Raw genomic sequence first — 21,630 nt, 5'->3', positions numbered from 1 at the left:
GGTCCCAGTGTCCAAGTCCATGTCAGAGTCACATAAGAAGAGCCAGGATCAAGTCTTAGTCGAGTCATCATTACCTGAGTTTGAGTCCAAGCCCAAGTCCTGAGTCTAAAGTGTTCAAGTCCTGAGTCCCCAGTGTTCAGGTCGATTCCCAAGTCCTGAGTCCCCAGTGTTCAAGTCTGAGCCCAAGTCCTGAGTCCCCAGTCCTCAGCTAGACTTTACTCCTTTTTAGTACCAGGTCGCAGTGTTGTAGTCAATCACCAAATCTCGAGTCCGATTCAGTCTTGAGTCCCCAATGTTTTAGTTCAAGTCACCAAAGAAGAGCCAGAATTGAGTCAGTCAAGTCATCAATACCTAAATTTAAGTCCAAGCCCAAGTCCTGAGTCCCCAGTGTTCAAGTCCAAGCCCAAGTCCTGAGTCCCCAGTGTTCAAGCCCAAGTCCTGAGTCCCCAGTGTTCAAGTCCATGTCCTGAGTCCCCAGTGTTCAAGTCCATGTCCTGAGTTTCAAGTGTACAAGTCTGAGCCCAACTCCTGATTCTCCAGTGTTCAAGTCCGAGTCCAAGTCCTGAGTCCCCAGTTTTTAAGTCCGAACCCAAGTCTTTAGTCCCCAGTGTTCAAGTCCATGTCCTGATTCCCCAGTGTTCAAGTCCGAGTCCTGTTCAAGGTCATTACCTCAGCTCGAGTCATCAAGGTTCGGTCTGAGTTGAGTTCTCCATTGTGGCAGCTCATATAGGAGCTGATATAGGAGCTGATATAGGAGCGTTCCCGGTGGCACACCTGGTAGAGCGGTACCATGGAGGCACTGTCCTCGTGAGCGGGTGGCCCGGGTTCGAATCCGGCTCGGAGCCCTTTCCCGCATGTCTTCCCCTCTGTCTCCCCCATCACTCTGTCTCTTTCAATAAAGCCCAAAAATGGCCAAAAAATATCTTAAAAAAAAAAAAAAAAGAGCTGATATAGACCTGATTTCAGACATCTGACCAAAAACCCATTTAAAATCCTCATTGAGTTTGAGAGGACAGATCCCAGGGCGCTAGAATGATAACTTACTTCTGGGTTTTAAGAACTACTTCCTGTGCCGCCCTATATTGTGCATTTAAATGATCAAAGGTGCAATTTATTGGTGATTGCTGATTGCTGATATTGCTATTTTTCATGTAAAGCTAGCTAAAAAGTTGACATAGTGACAGTAAATGAGTGAATTAACTATCACTCGCCAGCCATAAAGAGCTCACAGTCACATTCAGCCTTTCACAGAACTAAAGTTCCTCCAACACTGACAACTCTGAGAAGTGAAGTGTTACATCACCTGAAATCCCTCTGCTGGCCATGCCGCACTCCAAGGTTTTACTCTGATTAATCTGTTTACCTTCAATATTAACCTTTTATAATGGAGTTTCCTGTTGTCAGGAATAAACCAATTAGCAGTATTTTGTGTTCCTTGGCTGGCTGCCACCACCTGCTTGTTAGGTTTACTATTGTTGGTAACACAAGAAGGAAGTGATGATCACTTTCAGTTTATTCAGTCTTAACTGGTAAATAATTTCATGTTCCAGGCATTTATACTTTTTAATGTGGTTAATTATTTGCTAGGTTACCAATTATAGCTTGAAATCCTCTAAGTAGATTATTATCAAAGGGAGATAACACCACTGACACATAAAGGTGATTACCACAGTGTTATAAATGCTGATTTGTTTCATTTTAATCCAAATTTGAATAGCATCCTGTCACTTTAAGTGGAATTTTTACTGCTGTCCTTTCTCCTGGCAAATTTGTTTTTGAATCAATGAATTTCTTCCAGAGCAAAAAGACAGATTTTATTCTAACAAAGCATGACAGGAACAGTAACACGAGAGACCCCTCACCTCTGCTCCTTCATCCTTCTGTACACCTCCCTCCTCCTTTTTTCTCTCCCCTCTCACACCATCTGCTCTGCTCATCTTACACTTCATTGCATTTTTTCCTCACCTCTTGCACCTTATTTCCATCGCCATCACCTCTTGCCTCTCTCACTTGCATGTTTTTTTAACATGCAATCATAGAATAAGGGTCAGTTGCCATGGTTACAGGGTCAAAGGTAACACCTGGGTAATGAGAAGTCTTTTTTTGCTTATTTAGACGAGATTTTGGATCATCTAAGAGCGTCTTCCAGGCTACCTTTCTTATAATTAGTGTTTTTGCTATGCCACTTCTGATTCTATTTGTCTCCACAGTGCTGCTTTAAGATTCTTCATCTTATGTTCAGATAGAGAACCAAAGAGAAAGACGTGCTTTACTGTGAAAAATATGTTAAAATATAGAAGCGTTAGGGTAAAAGCATCAGAAGGGAGAGTGGTGTTTCTTTTCATCTGACCTCCGTGCTGCAGGCTGTTCTTCCCTCTGCTCCATCACCATACAACTGATCTGCTGGTGATTTAGAGAGAAATCACTTCTACAACCAGATTTATTGCCTCATTTCCACTGCATGGTTCAGCTTGACTTTACTCCTTTTAAGTACCAGGTCCCAGTGTCCGAGTCCATGTCAGAGTCACATAAGAAGATTCAGAATCAAGTCTTAGTCAATTCATCATTACCTGAGTCTGAGTCCAAGCCCAAGTCCCAAGTGTTCAAGTCCCTAGTCCCCAGTGTACAAGTTGGAACCCAAGTCCTGAGTCCCCAGTGTACAAGTTGGAACCCAAGTCCTGAGTCCCCAGTGTTCAAGTCTGAGCCCAAGTCTTGAGTCCCCAGTGTTCAAGTCCTGAGTCCCCAGTGTTCAAGTCCTGAGTCCCCAGTGTTCAAGTCTGAGCCCAAGTCCTGAGTCCCAAGTGCTCAAGTCTGAGCCCAAGTCCTGATTCCCCAGTGCTCAAGTCTGAGCCCAAGTCCTGAGTCCCCAGTGCTCAAGTCTGAGCCCAAGTCCTGAGTCCCCAGTGTTCAAGTCTAAGCCCAAGTCCTGAGTCCCCAGTGTTCAAGTCTGAGCCCAAGTCCTGAGTCCCCAGTGTTCAAGTCTGAGCCCAAGTCCTGAGTCCCCAGTGTTCAAGTCTGAGCCCAAGTCCTGAGTCCCCAGTGTTCAAGTCTGAGCCCAACTCCTGAGTCCCCAGTGTTCAAGTCTGAGCCCAAGTCCTGAGTCCCCAGTGTTCAAGTCTGAGCCCAAGTCTTGAGTCCCCAGTGTTCAAGTCTGGGCCCAAGTCCTGAGTCCCCAGTGTTTAAGTCTGAGCCCAAGTCTTGAGTCCCCAGTGTTCAAGTCTGGGCCCAAGTCCTGAGTCCCCAGTGTTCAAGTCTGGGCCCAAGTCCTGAGTCCCCTGTTTCAAGTTTGAACTCTAGTCCTGAGTCCCAGTAATCCAGGCTACCTTTCTTATAATTAGTGTTTATGATATGCCACTTCTGATTCTGTTTGCCTCCACAGTGCTGTTTTAGGATTCTTGGTCTTATATTCAGATGGAGAATCAGAGAAAGACGTGCTTTACTGTGAAAAATATGTTAAAATATAGAAGCGTTAGTGTAAAAGCATCAGAAGGGAGAGTGGTGTTTTTTTTCATCTGGCCTCCGTGCTGCAGGCTGTTCTTCCCTCTGCTCCATCACCATACAACTGATCTGCTGCAACACAAAGAATCTGTGTCCATCATAAATGGTGGCAGCAATCTGTCATCAGCACTTCAACAAACTTGAAGCAGAAAGTGAATGAATCATGTAATAAGTAACCTCATTTGTTACAATTATCTGCATTTGTTGAGACGTCAGGTTGACAGAATCTCATTTAGGAGCAGGATTTTGGAGTATTTTCTGTGTAATTGCTGCGTGGCAAATCAATGCAGTCTGACAGCGTTTCCTTCATCACAGCTTGTCTTACGTAACCTCCACCGCGGGGAGGCAATCAGTCCGTGCTGCTATGAAAATCGATGCAACCGAATGCAACATGGGCTTTATATTGATGCTGTATGTATTGTGGATTGCATATTAGTGAAAGATAAAAGCAGAGAGAAACTTCTAACAAATCCAGAAGAAAGAGTTTTGAAATATGCAGCATGTGACTATGATGAGGCTGTCATCAAACCTTATACAGGACATGTAGCAAATAAATAGACAGTCTTAGAATATAGTGTTTAGTGTGTTTGTGATTTGTTGCTGCTTCTGCTTTTTGGTATAAATCATCTTGTCCAAATTCAGGATTTCAAACAAATTATAATTATAAACTATTCTCAAAAAGTTTGTGTATACGTTTGTGCAGAACTCTGTTTAGTCCTCATAACAGTATAATACTGTATGTCATGTAAAATGCAGTAAACTGAACAGTAAATTTGGTTAAATGTGTACAAAATTATATTCAACTTTTTATACATTTGCCATATTACATGTAGTGAATGAAAATATCATAATTATATTAAATATATATATATATATATATATATATATAAAAGCCAAATTTTAAAATGGAAATATCGTTGACGGTCAGGTTAATTTAATTGGGCGGCCAAAATCGTGACTACAATTAAAATTTGATTAATTGTGCAGGCCTACAAGTCGGACTTTGGAGAAAAAAAATCTGAAACATGCGGTTAAATCATTGACACAAGCACATTAAATTCACAGGGACACATTTCACATTTTCACATTTAACAAGGGTGCATTGTTTTAAAATCTTCAATTGAAATAAGAGGATGTGGCTTCATATTTTTTATTCATTTGTATGCAGCACAGATTTTTTTGCATCATTCATGTAAACAAATTTGACTGGATCAAAGAAAGCAAACTCGAGGTTCAAGAGCAGCCTTTGAAACAGTGGGGGCCACTGTGATTAGTTAGTCAGGTCCCAAGACTCCAATGGCTCTTTATCTCTGCCACCGTGAACAGCATGTCTCACACACACACACACACACACACACACACACACACACACACTTCAAAAATAAGACTTGCTGTCAGACATGATGCACAACCAGTGCCTCGAGAGAGCGATACGACTGGCTGCCTGTAAACAGATGAGCTGACGGAGGAGAGATAGATGTAGGGAGGGTGAGAGGAAGGTTACAGCATTTATCCTGTTAATACCTACAATGAATCTGTCAATAGTTGGAGATGACTCAACCCTCAGAAACAGATGACTTCCAGTTTAAACTCTTATCTCATGGTGTACATGGTGCACACAGGTGTTTCCACTGATTCTGGCTAATTGGGCTCCTGTCAGGTTGAAGAGGGTACAGTGTGTCGCCTTTTTCTCACATAAGACATTTTGACATGTTGCGGTAGGAAAATCACAGGTGTAAATAATTAAACTAATGATGGCTGATTTCATTTAGCTGCTCCAGTTTCAGGCTCCTGGTATTGTTCATGCCGGCTCACTGTCACACTGCCAGGACGTAGTGGGACACCTGAATAGAATGGAGTCATTGTTAATTTACCGACTTTTAATAACCTCTTATTGTACAACAGTTTGTGGCATTACAGTAGGGCTGGGCGATATATCGATATAAAAATTATATAGATATATTTTTAAATGTGATATGGAATTAGACCATAGCGCATATATTGATATAGTTTAAAAATATTTTTTTCTTTAAATATAAATGTTGTCCTTACTAGGGTTTGTCATATTTAGTTATTTTGTAATGTTCGTTATTCTTTTCTCATGTAAATTTATTTCAGAAAAAGATTGGCCTATTTTAATTCATAGGCATTCTTTATTTAAGATATGTTTTTTATTTAAATGTGCACTTTATGATTGATTTTAAATAAAGGTTCTCCTGTTGTCATACATTATTTGTGTTCACTTAAACGCTTTCAATAAAACTACTTGTGACATGTCATATTTGGCTTTGACTTTGACTAAACATACAAACAACAGCTCTCACTTTGTGATAAAATTATCGGATTTGATTGCAGATCGGATTTTTGATTGTTTCTTTTGCTCTTTGTGGTCAGGCAAAGATCAGAAAGAGCTATCAACAATCAGCAATGTTAATGTTTTTTCCACATAAAGCTCATGTCACATTGAAGTCAGAAGAACAACTTCCTGACTCAACTAACTGACTTATTGTTCCAAAGACCTGTGCTATGACAAGTCAAAATATATGTTGTGAAAATGGACGATTATGTTGGGTCAGGAAACTTCATGAACCAATAAGAAAGACAGCTTTCCTGCCCTGACAGGTGCAGCACACTCACAGGAGAGCGAGGGAGATGTCAATGCCAAAAATGTGTTCTTTAGTCTATTTTTTTTTTAACACATTGAGTTCTATTTATGTTCTGCACATCGCTGTTGATGTCTGCACAGGTTGCCATAAGCACAAACCACACCCAGCCAGGAAAAGTCGGCGCTGTGCTGATTAGATTTGGAGCCCACCCACTGAAGGCACAGTCTGTCCACGCCTACACAGGGCTCAGGAGAGCTTCAATCAGCTTAAATGAGTGGAAACACCTGTGTGGATGGACAGTGGGTGTGAAGGCCTTTAAAGGTCAAGGAAAGATGCTGAAAAAAATGTCTCTAAGGCCCCGTTTACACGAAGGGAAAACGCAGATTTTTTCCATACGATTTGGCCTCTCATTTACACAAAAACCCAGTGTTTATCACAGAAAACGATTATTTCTAAAAACTCCGGGCAAAGTGGAGAATTTGGAAAACTCCAGTTATGTGTTGTTGTGTCAACTGGGAGAAACAGGGTTTTAGGTTCTCACGCTCATTCTATCTAGTTGTTTTGAAAGGAACAGGAAGTCGCTCATGTTATCGTTGTTGTTGATTCTGAGGATTCTGATTGGCTTGCATGGCTTTATCCTTCTCCCTACACTGCCGGTTTAGGTTTAGCATAGTTATAATGGCACTTGACGGCATATTTATGGTTGATGTAAATGACAACTTTTTTGAAAACGAAGGGGGGGGATATTCATTTCTCCTGCTATGTATAAACGTGGCCTAAAAACATGATTTTGTTGTTTTCGTGGAAGTTTTTTCTAAATGCAGAATCCAGAGCTACACCATACAGCAGGAGCCTGACTGCACATTCATCTTTGATTGAATATAGACTCATTCACTACTCCCTTTATAATATACGCTCAGTAGTTTACTCTATACTGAGCAATAAATTGAGATTTTGGACAATTAAAATAGGGCTGCAGCTAAATTATTGTTTTTATTATATAAGATGGCTGAAAATAGTGTGAAATGTCCATCCCAGTTCTACAGAGTCTCAGGTGATGTCTTTAAATGTCTTGTTTATAATCAGTTTATAACCCCTTAATATTCAGTTTTATACAATGTTAAACAGAGAAAAGCAGGGAATCTCACTATCTGAGAGGCTGAAAACACAATTTTCTGCCATTTGTTCTAATCAGCTATCACAATGGCAATTATTTTTCTGTCTATCAGCTGATTATTGGATTAATCGTTGCAGGTCTAACTTATAATCATCATCATTTCCCACACTGTTTTATGAGATTGTTATCAGAATCTGAATTTGCATGCCATAGACTCTACTTTCTTGTTTTTTTTGTGAAAAAATTGTGGGGGCACTATGGAGTTAAAATTTTAAACTCAAATAAGATGTAAGACTATATATATATATATATATATATATATATATATATATATATATATATATATATATATATATATATATACTGTATATATAGTAGGGCTGGGCGATATGGACCAAAAGTCATATCCCAATATATTTAGGCTGAATATTGATATATGATAGATATCCCAATATTTTTATCGCAAAGTGAGAGCAAATGTTCAGTCAAAGTCAAAGCCAAATATGACACAATATAGTTTTATTGAAACTGTTTATTTAAGTGAACATAAATATTGTATAACAACAGAAGTACCCTTTTTTCAAATTAAAGCTCCATAAAGTGCACATTTAAATAAATAAAAAATCTTAAATAAAAATAGCCTATGAAATAAAATAGGCCAATATTTTTCTGGAATAAATATATTTATATGACAAAAGAATAATGTACATTACAATATAACTAAATATGACAAATCCTAGTAAAGTCAGCATTTATTTATAAAGAAAGAAAAAAAAAATCAACTATATCGATATATGCGATATGGTTTAATTCCATATCACATTTAAAAATATATCGATATATCTTTTATATTGATATATCGCCCAGCTCTAAAGTGCACTATAATAAATAGGAAGTGATTTTGGGCACGGACTGGGACATGAATATATTGTCAGGGTGCTGTGACCTTTGACCTTCTTACTACTGGCTGAGATTTTTTATTGTGACTTTAAAAAAGAGAAAAAAATCTTATCGGAGGTGATTTGGGGATCTGTCAGCCTTATGTGACTGTGTGTATGTGTGAAGTGTGTGTGTGCTGAATGTGTTTTCCTTTGATGTGTGTGTTTGTGTGTGTGCGTGTGTGTGTGTGTAAATGTGTATGTGTTTCTTTGGGTTTCACACGCTCATCTTTGCGCATTTGTGTGTGCGCTCTTGCTCTTTAATATTTCTGTGTCTGTGTGTGTATGTGGTCCTGCCCTCGCATCTGTAATTCGCGCTTGTGTGTGTATGTGTGTGTCCGTATGTGTCCGTGTGTTCTTGTGTGGGTGCTCTTGTCTGATTGCCATGGTCTCCTTACGCAAACGATTACGCAACCAGGCAGCCTGGTGGCTGATCTCCCTTTTACCATGTGTGTGTGTGTGTTTCAGTGTGTGTGTGTGTGTGTGTGTGGGTTTCAGTCTGTGTGTTTAGCCCTTTCTTGTCATTCCCAGACATGACTGCCTCTGAAACCGAACAAGTCGCTGCCCTCTTTGAAGAGAGAGAGGATTAGCAATTAATTCTGATCTCTTTTTTTCAGAAAACTTCATTAGACTTTAACTTCCACAGGCTCTAATCTGATCTGTCGCCGTGACGACGCCCCGCAGATGCGCCGTGCAACTGTGTGCGTGCGTGCATGTGTTTGCCTTTGTGCATTCTTGTGTGTCAGTGGGGTTGTATGTGCACATTTGTGGCCACTAGTGTATATTCGTGGTTGTGTGCATGTGTGCTTGTGTGTGTGTGTGTGTGTGTCCCTCTGTAAGCTCTCAAAGCACAAAGCAGCCTATAAAAATGCAGTATATAGAGAAAACTACAAGGTTGATTGGGTACTATCACTTTTATTACTACTACTATTATTATGACTCCTAGTATATCACAATTACTGCTACTGCTACTTTTTTATGTTGGCACTTTTTGCCCCAACTTGTGTTGCAAATAGATCCAGTAAAAAAAACATCTTAACATTTCAAGTAGGTGAAATTGTGAGGTGAAGGTAGATGTTATCCTCCAGCAGGGGGAGCTATGTGTCTGTACAGCAGGTGATGAGGCAGTTCCCAGCTGTACATACTGTATGTGCACCTGAACAAGTTATTTCATGTCATCATCTGGAGTCATAAAACATAAAAGTAAATATTGAAAGAATCTGCCTGAGGGGAGAAATTATAGATTAACTTCTTGGGTCAAATGTGTCTATTTTTTTTCTCCCAGCGTTCATGGGTTTCATTCTGTCTGCTTGCTCAGAGCTGCACTGCAACTATGTCAGAATATTTTACCAACTTGGCAAGAGCTCTGACTCCCTTACAGAACAGATTTAAAGTTGAAATTGACTAAAAGTAATAAGTTCTGATGGGTTTTTTATCAGTGTGGTTCATATTTTTTTCTGTCAAAGACACTGCAAAACAGCTTTGATTTAAGATTTTTTCTCAAAATTGTGCGGCTATGGTGATAATTGGATTTCATTCATTTTCAAATCCAATCAGCATGTTTTTGATCAGGACAGGAAGAAATGAGAGCTGCATTACTGTATTTTTAAAGATACAGTGAAGATACGTGTATCATATAAAACTGAAAGACCTCAGGAATCCTTGGTACCAGAGTGGTATCTCTAAATAATACTCCAAAGTTAGGCAAAATTCTCACTTGATAAAACTGGCGAGGCCATTTTCAACAAGGTCCATCTCACCTCAAGAAATCTGGGCACCCACAAGTCTCCCCTTTACAAGCAAATATCTATTATTATCCAAGCTACTATCTTAAAAAGAAAAAGAAAAGCGATAAATCATGATGAATCACAACAAATGCAATGTGTTAGGGCTGGGCGATATGAACCAAAAGTCATATCTCGATATATTTAGAATTAATATCAATATACGATATATATCCTGATATCTTTATCGCAAATGTTCAGTCAAAGTCAAAGCCAAATATGACTTGTCACAAGTAGTTTTATTGAAACCGTTTATTTAAATGAACATAGATACTGTAGAACAGGAGTACCTTTTTTTTCTCAAATCAAAGCTCCATAAAGTGCACATTTAAATAAATATCTTAAATAATAATAGCCTATGAAATAAAATAGCCCAATCTTTTTCCGAATATATTTATATAAGAAAAGAATAACGAACATTACAAAATAACTAAACATTACAAAATAACTAAATATGACAAACCCTAGTAAGGGCAGCATTTATATATAAAGAAAGAAAAAAATTGAACTATATCAATATATCCGATATGGTCTAATTCCACATCACTTTTAAAAGTATATCGATATATCGATATATCTTTTATATCGATATATCGCCCAGCCCTACAATGTGTGATTTATTAGTTAATTCATGTTATTGACTGACAACACATATTTTTTAATAATGTCTTTTTCCTGAATTTAAGTAAACTTTAGGTTGGATCAGATCCACAAAAGTCACACAAACAAAGCAAACGATCAAGTTAGCTGTGTACCAACAACATCCAAATTCCGCAAGGTAAAATTCCTGTATTTTTCAAAGGAGTGTGGTGGCTTCAGTTCCCTGTCAGAGGAGGCTGTCTGATGGCATGGTAAAGCAGAGAAAATATTTTACTAAATAATCTTATTTTGATGTTTTTAGGTGGTCTTTTTTGAGGTAGCTAAAATATGTTTTGGTGTGGCCCTCGTCCACAGCAGTGCATATCGCTTTCTTCAGATCCACCAAACTCATTTGACTAAAACAGTAATTGTTCACGATTTGTTTAAAAGATCAGAACTATCCCTTTAAATGCTTTCTCTGCTGCTGTTCTAACTGGAAAAACAGATTTCATATTGACCAAGGAGTAATTGTAGCCTGGGTATACCCATACTGCCTTGCGCGCTCGATTTCATTTCGAACCTGCAGCCAGTCTGGAAACGATGGTTGTTTCTTAGCCCTGTTTTAGGGATCCAATCACAGAACGGGGAGGGACGACAAGACGATGGCGCGTACTACTTGACAGACGGAAGCAATTGTAGTTTTTAGTCTCAAAGTAGAGATGGGCTAGTCCGGCTATGTAAACATCAATTTCTGTCGCTCTACATACGTCATCTGGTATAACTGATACGATTGGCTAAGAGCTACGTACAGATGCTTTTGATAGACATTCATAGCGCCCAATAAACGGCTCTGGACGATCGTAAACCACGCCTCCTCTACGGAAAAATGAATAGCTGGTTGCCAGACTAATCTCATTTGTGATATAGTCACAGTGTGTGAAGGCAAGATGGCGCCAGTCTGTTCGGCGATTCGTCTTCCACGGGCGCTCTGTCTATTGTTTGTTATAGCCCTGTTTCTAAGTGTCTATCTGGATGTTTCTGCCATTCTGTGCTACGATCGCCAAGCCCTGCTTAACATCCGCGACCTAAAATTTCCTGTGGCTCGGGCAACCAGAACCGATCAAGGAGACTGGACCAGTTCTCCCCCTCCTGAGCTGTCAGGTATCCCAGCTTACCTGCGCCGCCATTCTGCGGTCCCTTCTCGCAAAAAGCGTTCCAGGAGACGAGGAAGGAGGGGAGGTCTGCTGGTGAAGATCAAGATCCAGCTGCCCTCACACCGAGCTGCCGCCCGGCGTCTGGCGCGATGCCTCCGTCCTGTTGCCTGTGTCTCGCCTGCTACTCCTGCTGAAGCCGTCCTCGACCGCGATGCTGCTCCACTGCCTCGGCCATCGTTGTCTCCAGCCCCTCCAGCCGTCCCGACAGCGCCGACCGGACCGCGACGTACTCAAATCTCCACTCCTGGCTCGGCCGGCCGGCGATCCCCCGGTAGGTGCAGTCGTGGTGTTGACCACTCTAGCCTTCGCCTGTTGAGGCGCACCGGACCAGCGGCTAGCGACGAGCTAACCCTCCGGTTGGCGTTGATTAACGTGCGGTCACTAGCGAGCAAAACGTTCATGCTGAACGACTTCTTTATCTCTCGGGAGTTAGACTTTCTATTTCTGTGTGAGACCTGGCTCTCTACCGGTGATAACACGCCGTTCTCTGAACTTCTCCCACCGGACTGTAACTTCCTGAATTCTCCCCGTGCGACAGGGAGAGGCGGAGGCATTGCTTCTGTTTACAAGTCGTTTTTTCACTGTCGGCAGATTCCACACGCTGGTTTTGCTAGCTTTGAACTACAGCTCTTTGAATTAATTATGTCTTCTCCCATATTGTGTGCAGTGGTGTATCGCCCTCCTAAATTCAACAAAGACTTCATCAATGACTTTGCTGATTTTTTGTCTGGGCTATTGGTGAAGTATGACCACTTAATAATTTGTGGTGACTTTAATGTCCATGTTTGCTGCGAGTCTCAACCTCTGACCCGGGACTTTCTGAACCTTCTAGATTCATTTAGTCTTAAGCAAGCTGTCACCGGTCCAACACACGAAAAGGGTCACACACTTGATCTTGTGCTGTCTTATGGTGTTTCTGCCTCGGTGACTGAAATCTGTGCCATGTCTTTCTCTGACCATTCCCCAATTCTGTTCACTGTATCAGTCCCACACCCAGGTAGTAACCCTAGTGTCACCAAACGGACCTCACGCACAATTAACTCATCCACTGCTGGGCATTTTTCAGCCGCTTTCAATGATTCACCCCTGTATGGGCCACAACTGGACATTATCTCTGAGTGTAGTGCTGATCAGCTTCATTCTGCATTCTCATCAGCTTGCACTGACATTCTGGACTCTGTTGCCCCTCTCAAACCCAAACAAGCTAAAGCCCAGTTAACACCATGGCTCAATGATGCAACGCGTGTCCTCAGACGCTCCTGTAGGCAGGCTGAGCGCAAGTGGCAGAAGGACCGCCTCCACGTGTCCCTCCAAATCCTCCGAAGTCGCCTAGTGGACTACCAACGAGCCGTTAAAACTGCCAAATCACAGTACATTTCCACCCTGGTCTCCAGAAACAGTCACAAACCTCAGTTTCTCTTCAAGACTCTAAATTCTCTCATAAATCCCCGTAATGAATCCCCTGTTGTGCCCTCACCTGCCCTCTGTGAAAACTTTCAAAAATTCTTCATCGACAAGGTCGCAGCACTCAGGCCCTCTGATACCTCTGCCAGCCCCCTCCCCCCGCCTCCCCCCCTTCCCCAGCCGGCTGTCTTCGAGCAGTTTGAGCCCACTACCCTATCCTCCCTCTCCGATGCAGTCAGACACCTGCAGCCTTCTAACTGCCCCTCTGACTGTCTACCCCCCCGTCTACTTAAGGATGCTACAGTCTTCAACACAGTTGCCCCCTTCCTTCTACTGTTGTTTAATTCCATCCTCTCCACTGGTTGTGTCCCGGCTGCCTTCAAGTTCGCCGTGGTGCAGCCACTACTAAAAAAACCCAACCTCGACCCCTCCATTCTCTCAAACTTCAGACCAATTTCCAAACTACCCTTCCTGTCTAAACTCCTCGAGCGAGAAGTCTACATCCAACTGAAAGCCTTTCTCACCAATAACAAAATCTATGAAAAATTCCAGTCTGGCTTCAGAACAGCCCACAGCACAGAAACTGCACTGCTGAGAGTGCTAAACGACCTGCTCTTAGTCGTTGACTCAGGGAGTCCTGTGATCCTAGTGCTCCTCGATCTCACAGCAGCCTTTGACACGGTGGATCACAGGATCCTGCTGTCTCGGCTTGAGCACCAAGTTGGCATCAAAGGCACAGCCCTGAAGTTCTTCCAGTCCTACCTGGCTGACAGGAGCTTCTCTGTCCTGCTTGGGGATTTCTTCTCCTCTGTTGCCCCCCTCACCTGTGGGGTCCCTCAGGGCTCTATACTAGGTCCCATCCTCTTCCTGTTATATATTTTACCCCTAGGGGACATCCTGGTCAAACACAACATCTCCTTCCACTGCTTTGCCGACGACGTCCAGCTATATCTGCCTCTTAAGGTTGATGGGCAGGCTGCACTCCAGCCACTGCTTGATTGTCTGGCTGACATCAGATCATGGATGGGTGAAAACTTCCTCAACCTGAATGAGAGCAAGACGGAGGTCATTATTTTTGGAAAAACCTCTCCGGCCTTCTCCACTGATGCCCTAGGCCCTCTAGCCTCCAACATCCGGCCTTCTGTCAAAAATCTTGGTGTGATTTTTGACAGTGCTTTTAAGTTTGAACAGCAGGTTAGTGCAGTGGTAAGGAGAAGCTTTTTCCACCTGAGAACTCTAGCCAAGACAAAAGCCTACCTGCCTCAGAGTGACCTGGAGAAAACTATCCATGCCTTCATCACATCACAACTGGACTACTGTAACGCCCTCTACACCGGCATGGATCAATTGCAGCTTCGCCGCCTGCAGTTGGTCCAAAACTCAGCCGCCAGACTCCTCACCTGCACTAAAAAACATGATCACATCACCCCGGTCCTCGCATCACTCCACTGGCTCCCCATCCGTCACCGCATTAACTATAAACTACTTCTAACTGTCTACAAATCCCTCCATGGTCTGGCCCCTACATACCTGTCTGACCTTCTGCACCACCACACCCCCTCCAGAGCTCTACGGTCAGCTGACCAGCTGCTGTTGGAGGTGCCCAGGTCCAGACTAAAGACAAGGGGCGACAGGGCCTTCTCAGTAGCAGCCCCCAGACTCTGGAACTGCCTCCCCCTCCACATCCGTGCAGCGCAGTCCCTAAATGTCTTTAAGTCTCACTTAAAAACCCACCTCTTTTCTCTTGCCTACAATTAAAGTTGTTTGGTTGCTGTTTTGTTTTGTTTTGTTTTGTTTTGTTTAGTTTTAGTCTCTTTTTTACCTTTGTCAATCCTGTATTTTATTGCACTTTTTGCACTTTTATGTGAAGCACTTTGGTGCGGCTCAGCCGTCTGTAAATGCGCTATATAAATAAATTTGACTTGACTTGACTTGACTTGACTAGTCTGGCATTAGCCAGGCTAGAATAATTGGGGAATATTCTGGAATTTTTTAAACTGTATACGAACCGATGAGAGAAGTCATGAGATGTATCAAATCCAGATGGGAATCAGTACGTAGGATGGAAGAAAAGGAAACTCTTTCCATGAACATAAGGATGTATTTTCCAACTTTTATCACACTGAAAAAAATCATCAACATGTTACAAATTATGGTAAATGCTGCAGTGTGTGTGTGTGTGTGTGTGTGTGTGTGTGTGCTTCCACACACTCTTGGCTGGAAACCTCCACAGCTCATAAATTACCAGAAACCTTGACCCAGCAGAACCCCCCAGACTTTTACCGGTTACTGCCATGTGTGGCTGTATGCCTGGCACAGTGTGTGCATGATGCTAATGTGTTGAACAAACACACACACTGACACACACACTCTTCCTTCTTTTCTGCAGAGTGTCTGGCGGCGAGCTGTTCGACCGAATCGTGGAAAAAGGTTTCTACACGGAGAAGGATGCGAGCACGCTGATCCGCCAAGTCCTGGATGCTGTGAACTACCTGCACAAGATGGGCATCGTGCACCGAGACTTGAAGGTACATACACACACACACACACACACACACACACACAAAAAACCACACAAGAGATTTGTGCTCACATGACAGCCAATGATTTACTGCAGCAATAAGGGCGGTAGCTTGACACATGCAGTGCATTGTGGGTCAACACTGCACATGCCGGCTGTTAGAAGAGAGGTGATTGGTTGGAGCAACCTCCGTAAAAGAGTGTGCCGTCTGTCACTGTCTTTGAAAGTTGTATTTATGTTAGCTGCTCAGACTTTTATCTTTTATGAGACACAATGACCATAAGATATAAACACTTGATTCTCTCTCTTTCCTTCCCTCCATCTCCTTCCTCCAGCCAGAGAATCTGCTGTATTTTAATCCCCAAGACGAGTCAAAGATCATGATCAGCGACTTCGGTCTCTCCAAGATGGAGGGCAGTGGTGATGTCATGTCCACTGCCTGCGGCACGCCGGGATATGTGGGTAAGTCAGTCAGTCAGTCTTCCCTGGCCTCCAGCACCATGTAATCATTCTTCTTTTTCTGTCCCCCACTTAAAAAGTCAGAACACTTTAGTGTTGGAGAAAAAATGAAAATCTGTTTGCTTAGCCTCGCTCTCTTTAGTAAGTGTTGTTTGTGAGCTTTTCATTCTTGCATGCCACATATGTGATAAGTGGCAGATTAGACACTTGAAACTCTGTAATTTTTGAAAAAATTAGTCCTTGATTTTAGACAGAGGCAGACAAAAGCAGGTGACTAATTTCAAGCAGGCAAGTATGAATTTATAGAATAGAATAGAATAGAATAGAATAGAATAGAATAGAATAGAAATACTTTATTAATCTCTGCAGGGAAATTGTGTTCGTCTCAGCAGCTCCCAAACAACAAATCAGACAGAAATGGCGAGAGAAGAGAAAAACATATGAACACTATACATATGGTCAAATCAAAAGAGAAAAAACTTTAACACTATACATTTTAACATTACATTAACAAAGAATATCAACATAAGTCAGTGTTGTAGTCAAATCACCCATTCTCGAGTCAGAGTCAGTCTCGAGTCCCTAGTGTTCGTGTCCGAGTCACTAAAGAAGAGCCCGAGTAGAGTCGATCAGTCCAAAGCCAGAGTCATGGAGAACAATCCAAGTCAAGTCGTCATTACCTGAGTTTGAGTCAGAGTCACAAGTCTGAGTCGAGTTCAAAGATTGCCTCAAGTTCTCCTCTGTGGCAGCTTCAAAGAGTTGATATAGAAATAAAACATAATGACACACTGTCACTATTTCAGGGAGTTTATTTAGTTCTTCCAAAATCCTTTATATGCATTGTTGACAAAGTCATTTATAAATATGTCCGAGTCCAAGTCGAGTCACACATATTGGCCTTCGAGTACAACACGAGTACGAGTCAAGGCCTCGAGTATTCCATCCCTGCTGCACACACTCCAATCCATTTTATACCTCTACATCTGCAACAGCTGAGGCTGGAAACATTATGTTTTCATGTTGCCCCATTCTCATAAACACAATATCTCAGGAACACCTTGAGGGAGTTTCTTAATAACGGCACAAATGTTGAACGGGCATTTGACTTTGTGTTAATATCAGTGTCACGGTTTGGTGATGGAGGTTGTTCTCAGGTACTACAGGTTTATTACTCATGATGTCACTACATGTTAGTTTAAATATGAACTGAGCTGTCTCTTTAGATTTCTGCAGGCGTTGATCCAACCAAACACATGAAAAATTCAAAGAGCGCATGTTGCTTCCATCTGACAGCATTTATGCTTCCTGCACCATCTTTGTTGGTTCGCTGTGATCTGGTACACCGTGTGTGTGTGTGTGTGTGTGTGTGTGTGTGTGTGTGTGTTTCAAATACTTGATCTGTGTGCGCCTCACAAACACACACTCACCAATCGTGCTTATCACTCCCTGACAGACCCCCCCACCTGTAGAGTTAACATTGAGCCCAACAGAACTAGTGTGTGTGTGTGTGTGTGTGTGTGTGTGTGTGTGTGCGTGTGTGTGTGTGTGCATGCGTGTGTGTGTAGCTATAAGAGACAGATGTTCTGTGTTGACAGCACACACATTTCCATGTTGGAACACAGGCCGGTCGTTCTGACAAACAGAGAACAAACTCTCACATAAACAAATCTTTCACAGAAATACAGACAGACAGATGCAGAATTTAATGTTAACGTTGAACTTTTGAAATTGATTTTGTAGCTCCCCCATCAGGCCAGCTTCACAAAACCCTGCTGCAGTTGATGTTGTGTAACAGTTCAATATTTTCTGTAGTTTTAGTTAAATCAGCTGCTCAAAAACTCAGTTTTTATTTTAATACCTAGGGAATTTGACTTTAAAAACTGGAAATCATAATGTGGACACACACACACACACACACACACACACACACATGTAGAACCTGATCATGTAATAAATTCCCGATAATGTAATAACCCCGAACATGTAATAAAAATCTGCACTTGAGTCCACTGAAAATGTAATAAAACCTGATAATGTAATAACTTCCCAATAATGTAATAAAGTGCATTTCCCAGTAATGTAATAAACTTTTTTTTACCAATAATGTAGTATAACATTAATGGGAGGTTATTACATTATCAGGTTAGCCTTCATTTCGCAAGTCCTGATAATGTAATAATTCCCCAATATTGTAATAATTTAACAGCAGACCACCCATTACTTGAGTTTCAGTGGTGCTACTGTGTGGGCAACACAACACAGGCAACACAAGCTTAAGAGCTCTAGCGCCACCAACAGGTCAAAGTTGAATGTTTATTAACTTTTGACCCGTTCATCCGTTTTTCACAAACGAGGTATCCATGACACACGAATGCATTCAACAGCTTCTTGAAATCTAAAAGTGCTTGGTGTTATACTTAATTACATTATTGGTAAAAAGTGTATTACATTATTAGGATGCACTTTATTACATTATCGGGAAGTTATTACATTATCAGGTTTTATTACATTTTCAATGGACTCAAGTGCAGATTTTTATTACATGTTCGGGTTATTACATTATCAGGAATTTATTACAATATCAGGTTCTACACACACATACGCAAATCCCACCAGCCAGGTTTTGACTTTAAATGGTCAAATTGTTGCGTCATTCTCTCATCCATCTATCCCGTCCAGCTCACTTTAAGCTTCACCCCCGACACCGCGCCTCCTCGCCCTCCTGCAGACGTTTCTTGGCCACAGGGCATTTCCACTCCAGACAATGTGTGTCTAAATATATCTGGGGTATAAATAACCCTGGAATGCACCAAATTAAAACCAGATCTGGACAATGAGCGTGTGTGTGTGCATGTGCATATACTTCGAGAACTTCCATTGACGAAGTTTCCTCCCAGGACCCATGGAGCTCTCCAACAGAGATCACATTTGGGATGCTCACAAAGGCTGTGGAGCTACTCTTGTATGAATGATTCACTGTCTGCAAAGGCATTTGAGGTACAGCGTAGTTCTTATCATACCTCAACTATTATAAACGACTTCTCCTTTAATTTACTATATTTGATGGCATAATTACTTCCACCAAGGAGATTCTGTTTTCGGTTAGGTTTGTTTGTTTGTCTCTCAGCAGGATTCCAGTAAACTACTGGCTTGATTTCATGACATTTGGTAGAAGGGTGTAGCATGGGGTAAGAAGGAACCCGTTACATTTTGGAGCTGATCTGTATCACTGGTAGGCCTGTCACTATAACTTTTATTAATTTTTTAGGACATTATATTTTCCCAGAAACTATCACGATAAACGATAGGGACGTTGTACCGATGTTTTAGTTTTATAATGAAATTAGAGCATGATAAATACATCCTTTTTTTCACAATAATGACTTTTTTAATCTCAAGAATATTAAACATTGGAATTGAAATGTGGAAAATAAATATTAAAATATCCTAGATAAATAAAACAAAAATGAACTACAACCAAAACAAATAACATAGACTTTCAGGCTCTGTTAACAAAACATTGCAATGAGATAATCATTATGTATTATATTATTTTATTATTAAAATTACATATAAACAGCTGGAATGGCTGCTTGGGAAATACATTGGGGTTTTTTTCAGAAATTCTCACCGCCTGTCAAACATTTACAGCTTTACTGTAAACAACACAAAAAGCACAAAAGGTCACGAATGTAAACGACAATATATTGAGTCCAGAAAAAAACGATCTTGTCCATTTTTACATATATATAACGATAAGTCGATATAGTAATTATGGTGACAGGCCTAATGACGGGGCAGATACGCAACTTAATTTTAACTTTTCTTAACATTGTACGATAGGGCATGGCCTTGGTGGGGGTCTGCTCTGTCTGAGTGCCCTTCTAGTCATTTATTTTTACAGAAACAGTTGATCAACAGGGAAAAAAACTTGTAAATTGACCAGTAAATGGAGCAGTGTTAGCCTAAACAGCTAATTTTGTATCCATTGTCCTCGGACAGATGTTAGAAAGGCAACTTTCAAGTAAAATACGACCAGTGGTGGAAAAATTACTGCATTTTCTTTAAGAAAAAGCATTCAAATCTTACTTCAGTAAAAGCACGAAAGTATCAGTATCAAAATGTACTTAAAGTATCAAAAGTAAAAGTACTCATTATGCAGAATGGACCCCCTCAGATTGTTTTATACATTTAGAAGATATTATTGTATTATTATTATTATTGATGCATTTATGTCGTCAGCATTCTACTGTTGTCAAGGTAGGCCTCATTTAAACTACTTAATATACTGTTATGAGGTTTGATCGCTCTAAATTTTTCATGTTTTTATGTTAAATCTTGACATGAAAAGTAACTAAAGTTGGCAGCAAAATATAGTAAATAGAGTATATAAAGTAAAAAGTACAATATTTCCCTCAAACTGAAGTGAAGCAGAAATATAAAGTGCAGTACTTGAGTAAATGTACTTAGTTACATTCCACCACTGAATACGACGTATCTCATAAAAGCCATATTTTCATCAGCTTTTACTTTGAATCTGTGGTGGAATGAGTCAAAACAAAACCTGCCAAAATAAACCTCTCTGTTTATCTTCATCTCGGCAAAATTCCAAAAAGCAATCTAAAATTTAAAAAGCAATTAATTGGCATTCATTTTAGTTAGATTTGTTTTCTTTCACAAAAAAGGGAGACAAATACCACAAAATCTTTAGCACTTTGTTTGGAGATAACAGAAGATGATGAGGTTCCAGCATGCATGCAGTGTAGAAATACAAAAATAATGAGAATTCAACACAAACTGCATTACATAGAGAAAAAAATCTCAGCATATTTGACCCTAACCTCACCTTTTGAAGTAGTGAGCACCAGCCACAGTGACCTCAGTGTGTAAAAATGTCCTAATTCTGGATCCAGCAAAACAACACACACACCTTCACAATGAGTAAGAGTAGACCGATAAACAAAGCTCTGATTCAGCATGTGTTTTGCCCCAGATATGACTGTTGTTTTTCCTCATATCTAGCTTTGTGTCTGTGTGTGTGCGTTTGTGTGTACGTGTGCCAAATCTATTTCAAATCCAGCCTTGTGTGTGTGTATGTGTGAGGTGATGTTATGGTGAGCTCACTGTCATCAGTAATTTGCTGTGTCCAGGGCTGGGTAATGAGCTGCAGGGGAAGGTCAGGCCAGGGCACTCTGCCTTATAAACACCCCGAGCAGAGATATAACAGCAGAAATATGTCTGATATTACCAAACAGCTGTAGGCTTTATGCTGAAATACACAAATCATAACATTATTGCTTTGTTTGGGTTTTTGCTTCACATCTTATTTTTATGTCAGGTTCAACTGTTTGCAGCCATGGGAAAGTGTACCTCCCGCAGTAAATTTCCCACCATTAAATACACTGACATGTGATTTTAATTTGGACAGACATGGAGAGTCTGCTCATTTTCTCTTTATTCAGGCTCATAAAACAGCTACATTTTCATGTAAAACACTCATAGGGGTTTAA

General features: G+C 41.0%; 1 protein-coding gene across 1 annotated transcript in view; it reads left to right on the top strand.

Moving 5' to 3' along the window:
* Positions 1-21,630, top strand: part of camk1da (calcium/calmodulin-dependent protein kinase 1Da) — a 103,998-nt gene that overhangs the window by 59,132 nt on the left and 23,236 nt on the right. Inside the window, exons 4-5 of the mRNA XM_059325496.1 lie at positions 15,530-15,668; positions 15,997-16,123. Coding sequence (XP_059181479.1) covers positions 15,530-15,668; positions 15,997-16,123 — 266 coding nt within the window. The remainder of the gene's footprint in view (positions 1-15,529; positions 15,669-15,996; positions 16,124-21,630) is intronic.

This window comes from Centropristis striata, chromosome 22 (genome assembly GCF_030273125.1).
Source record: "Centropristis striata isolate RG_2023a ecotype Rhode Island chromosome 22, C.striata_1.0, whole genome shotgun sequence".
Lineage (NCBI taxonomy): Eukaryota > Metazoa > Chordata > Actinopteri > Perciformes > Serranidae > Centropristis > Centropristis striata.
This window is presented reverse-complemented; position numbering and strand designations above follow the sequence as displayed.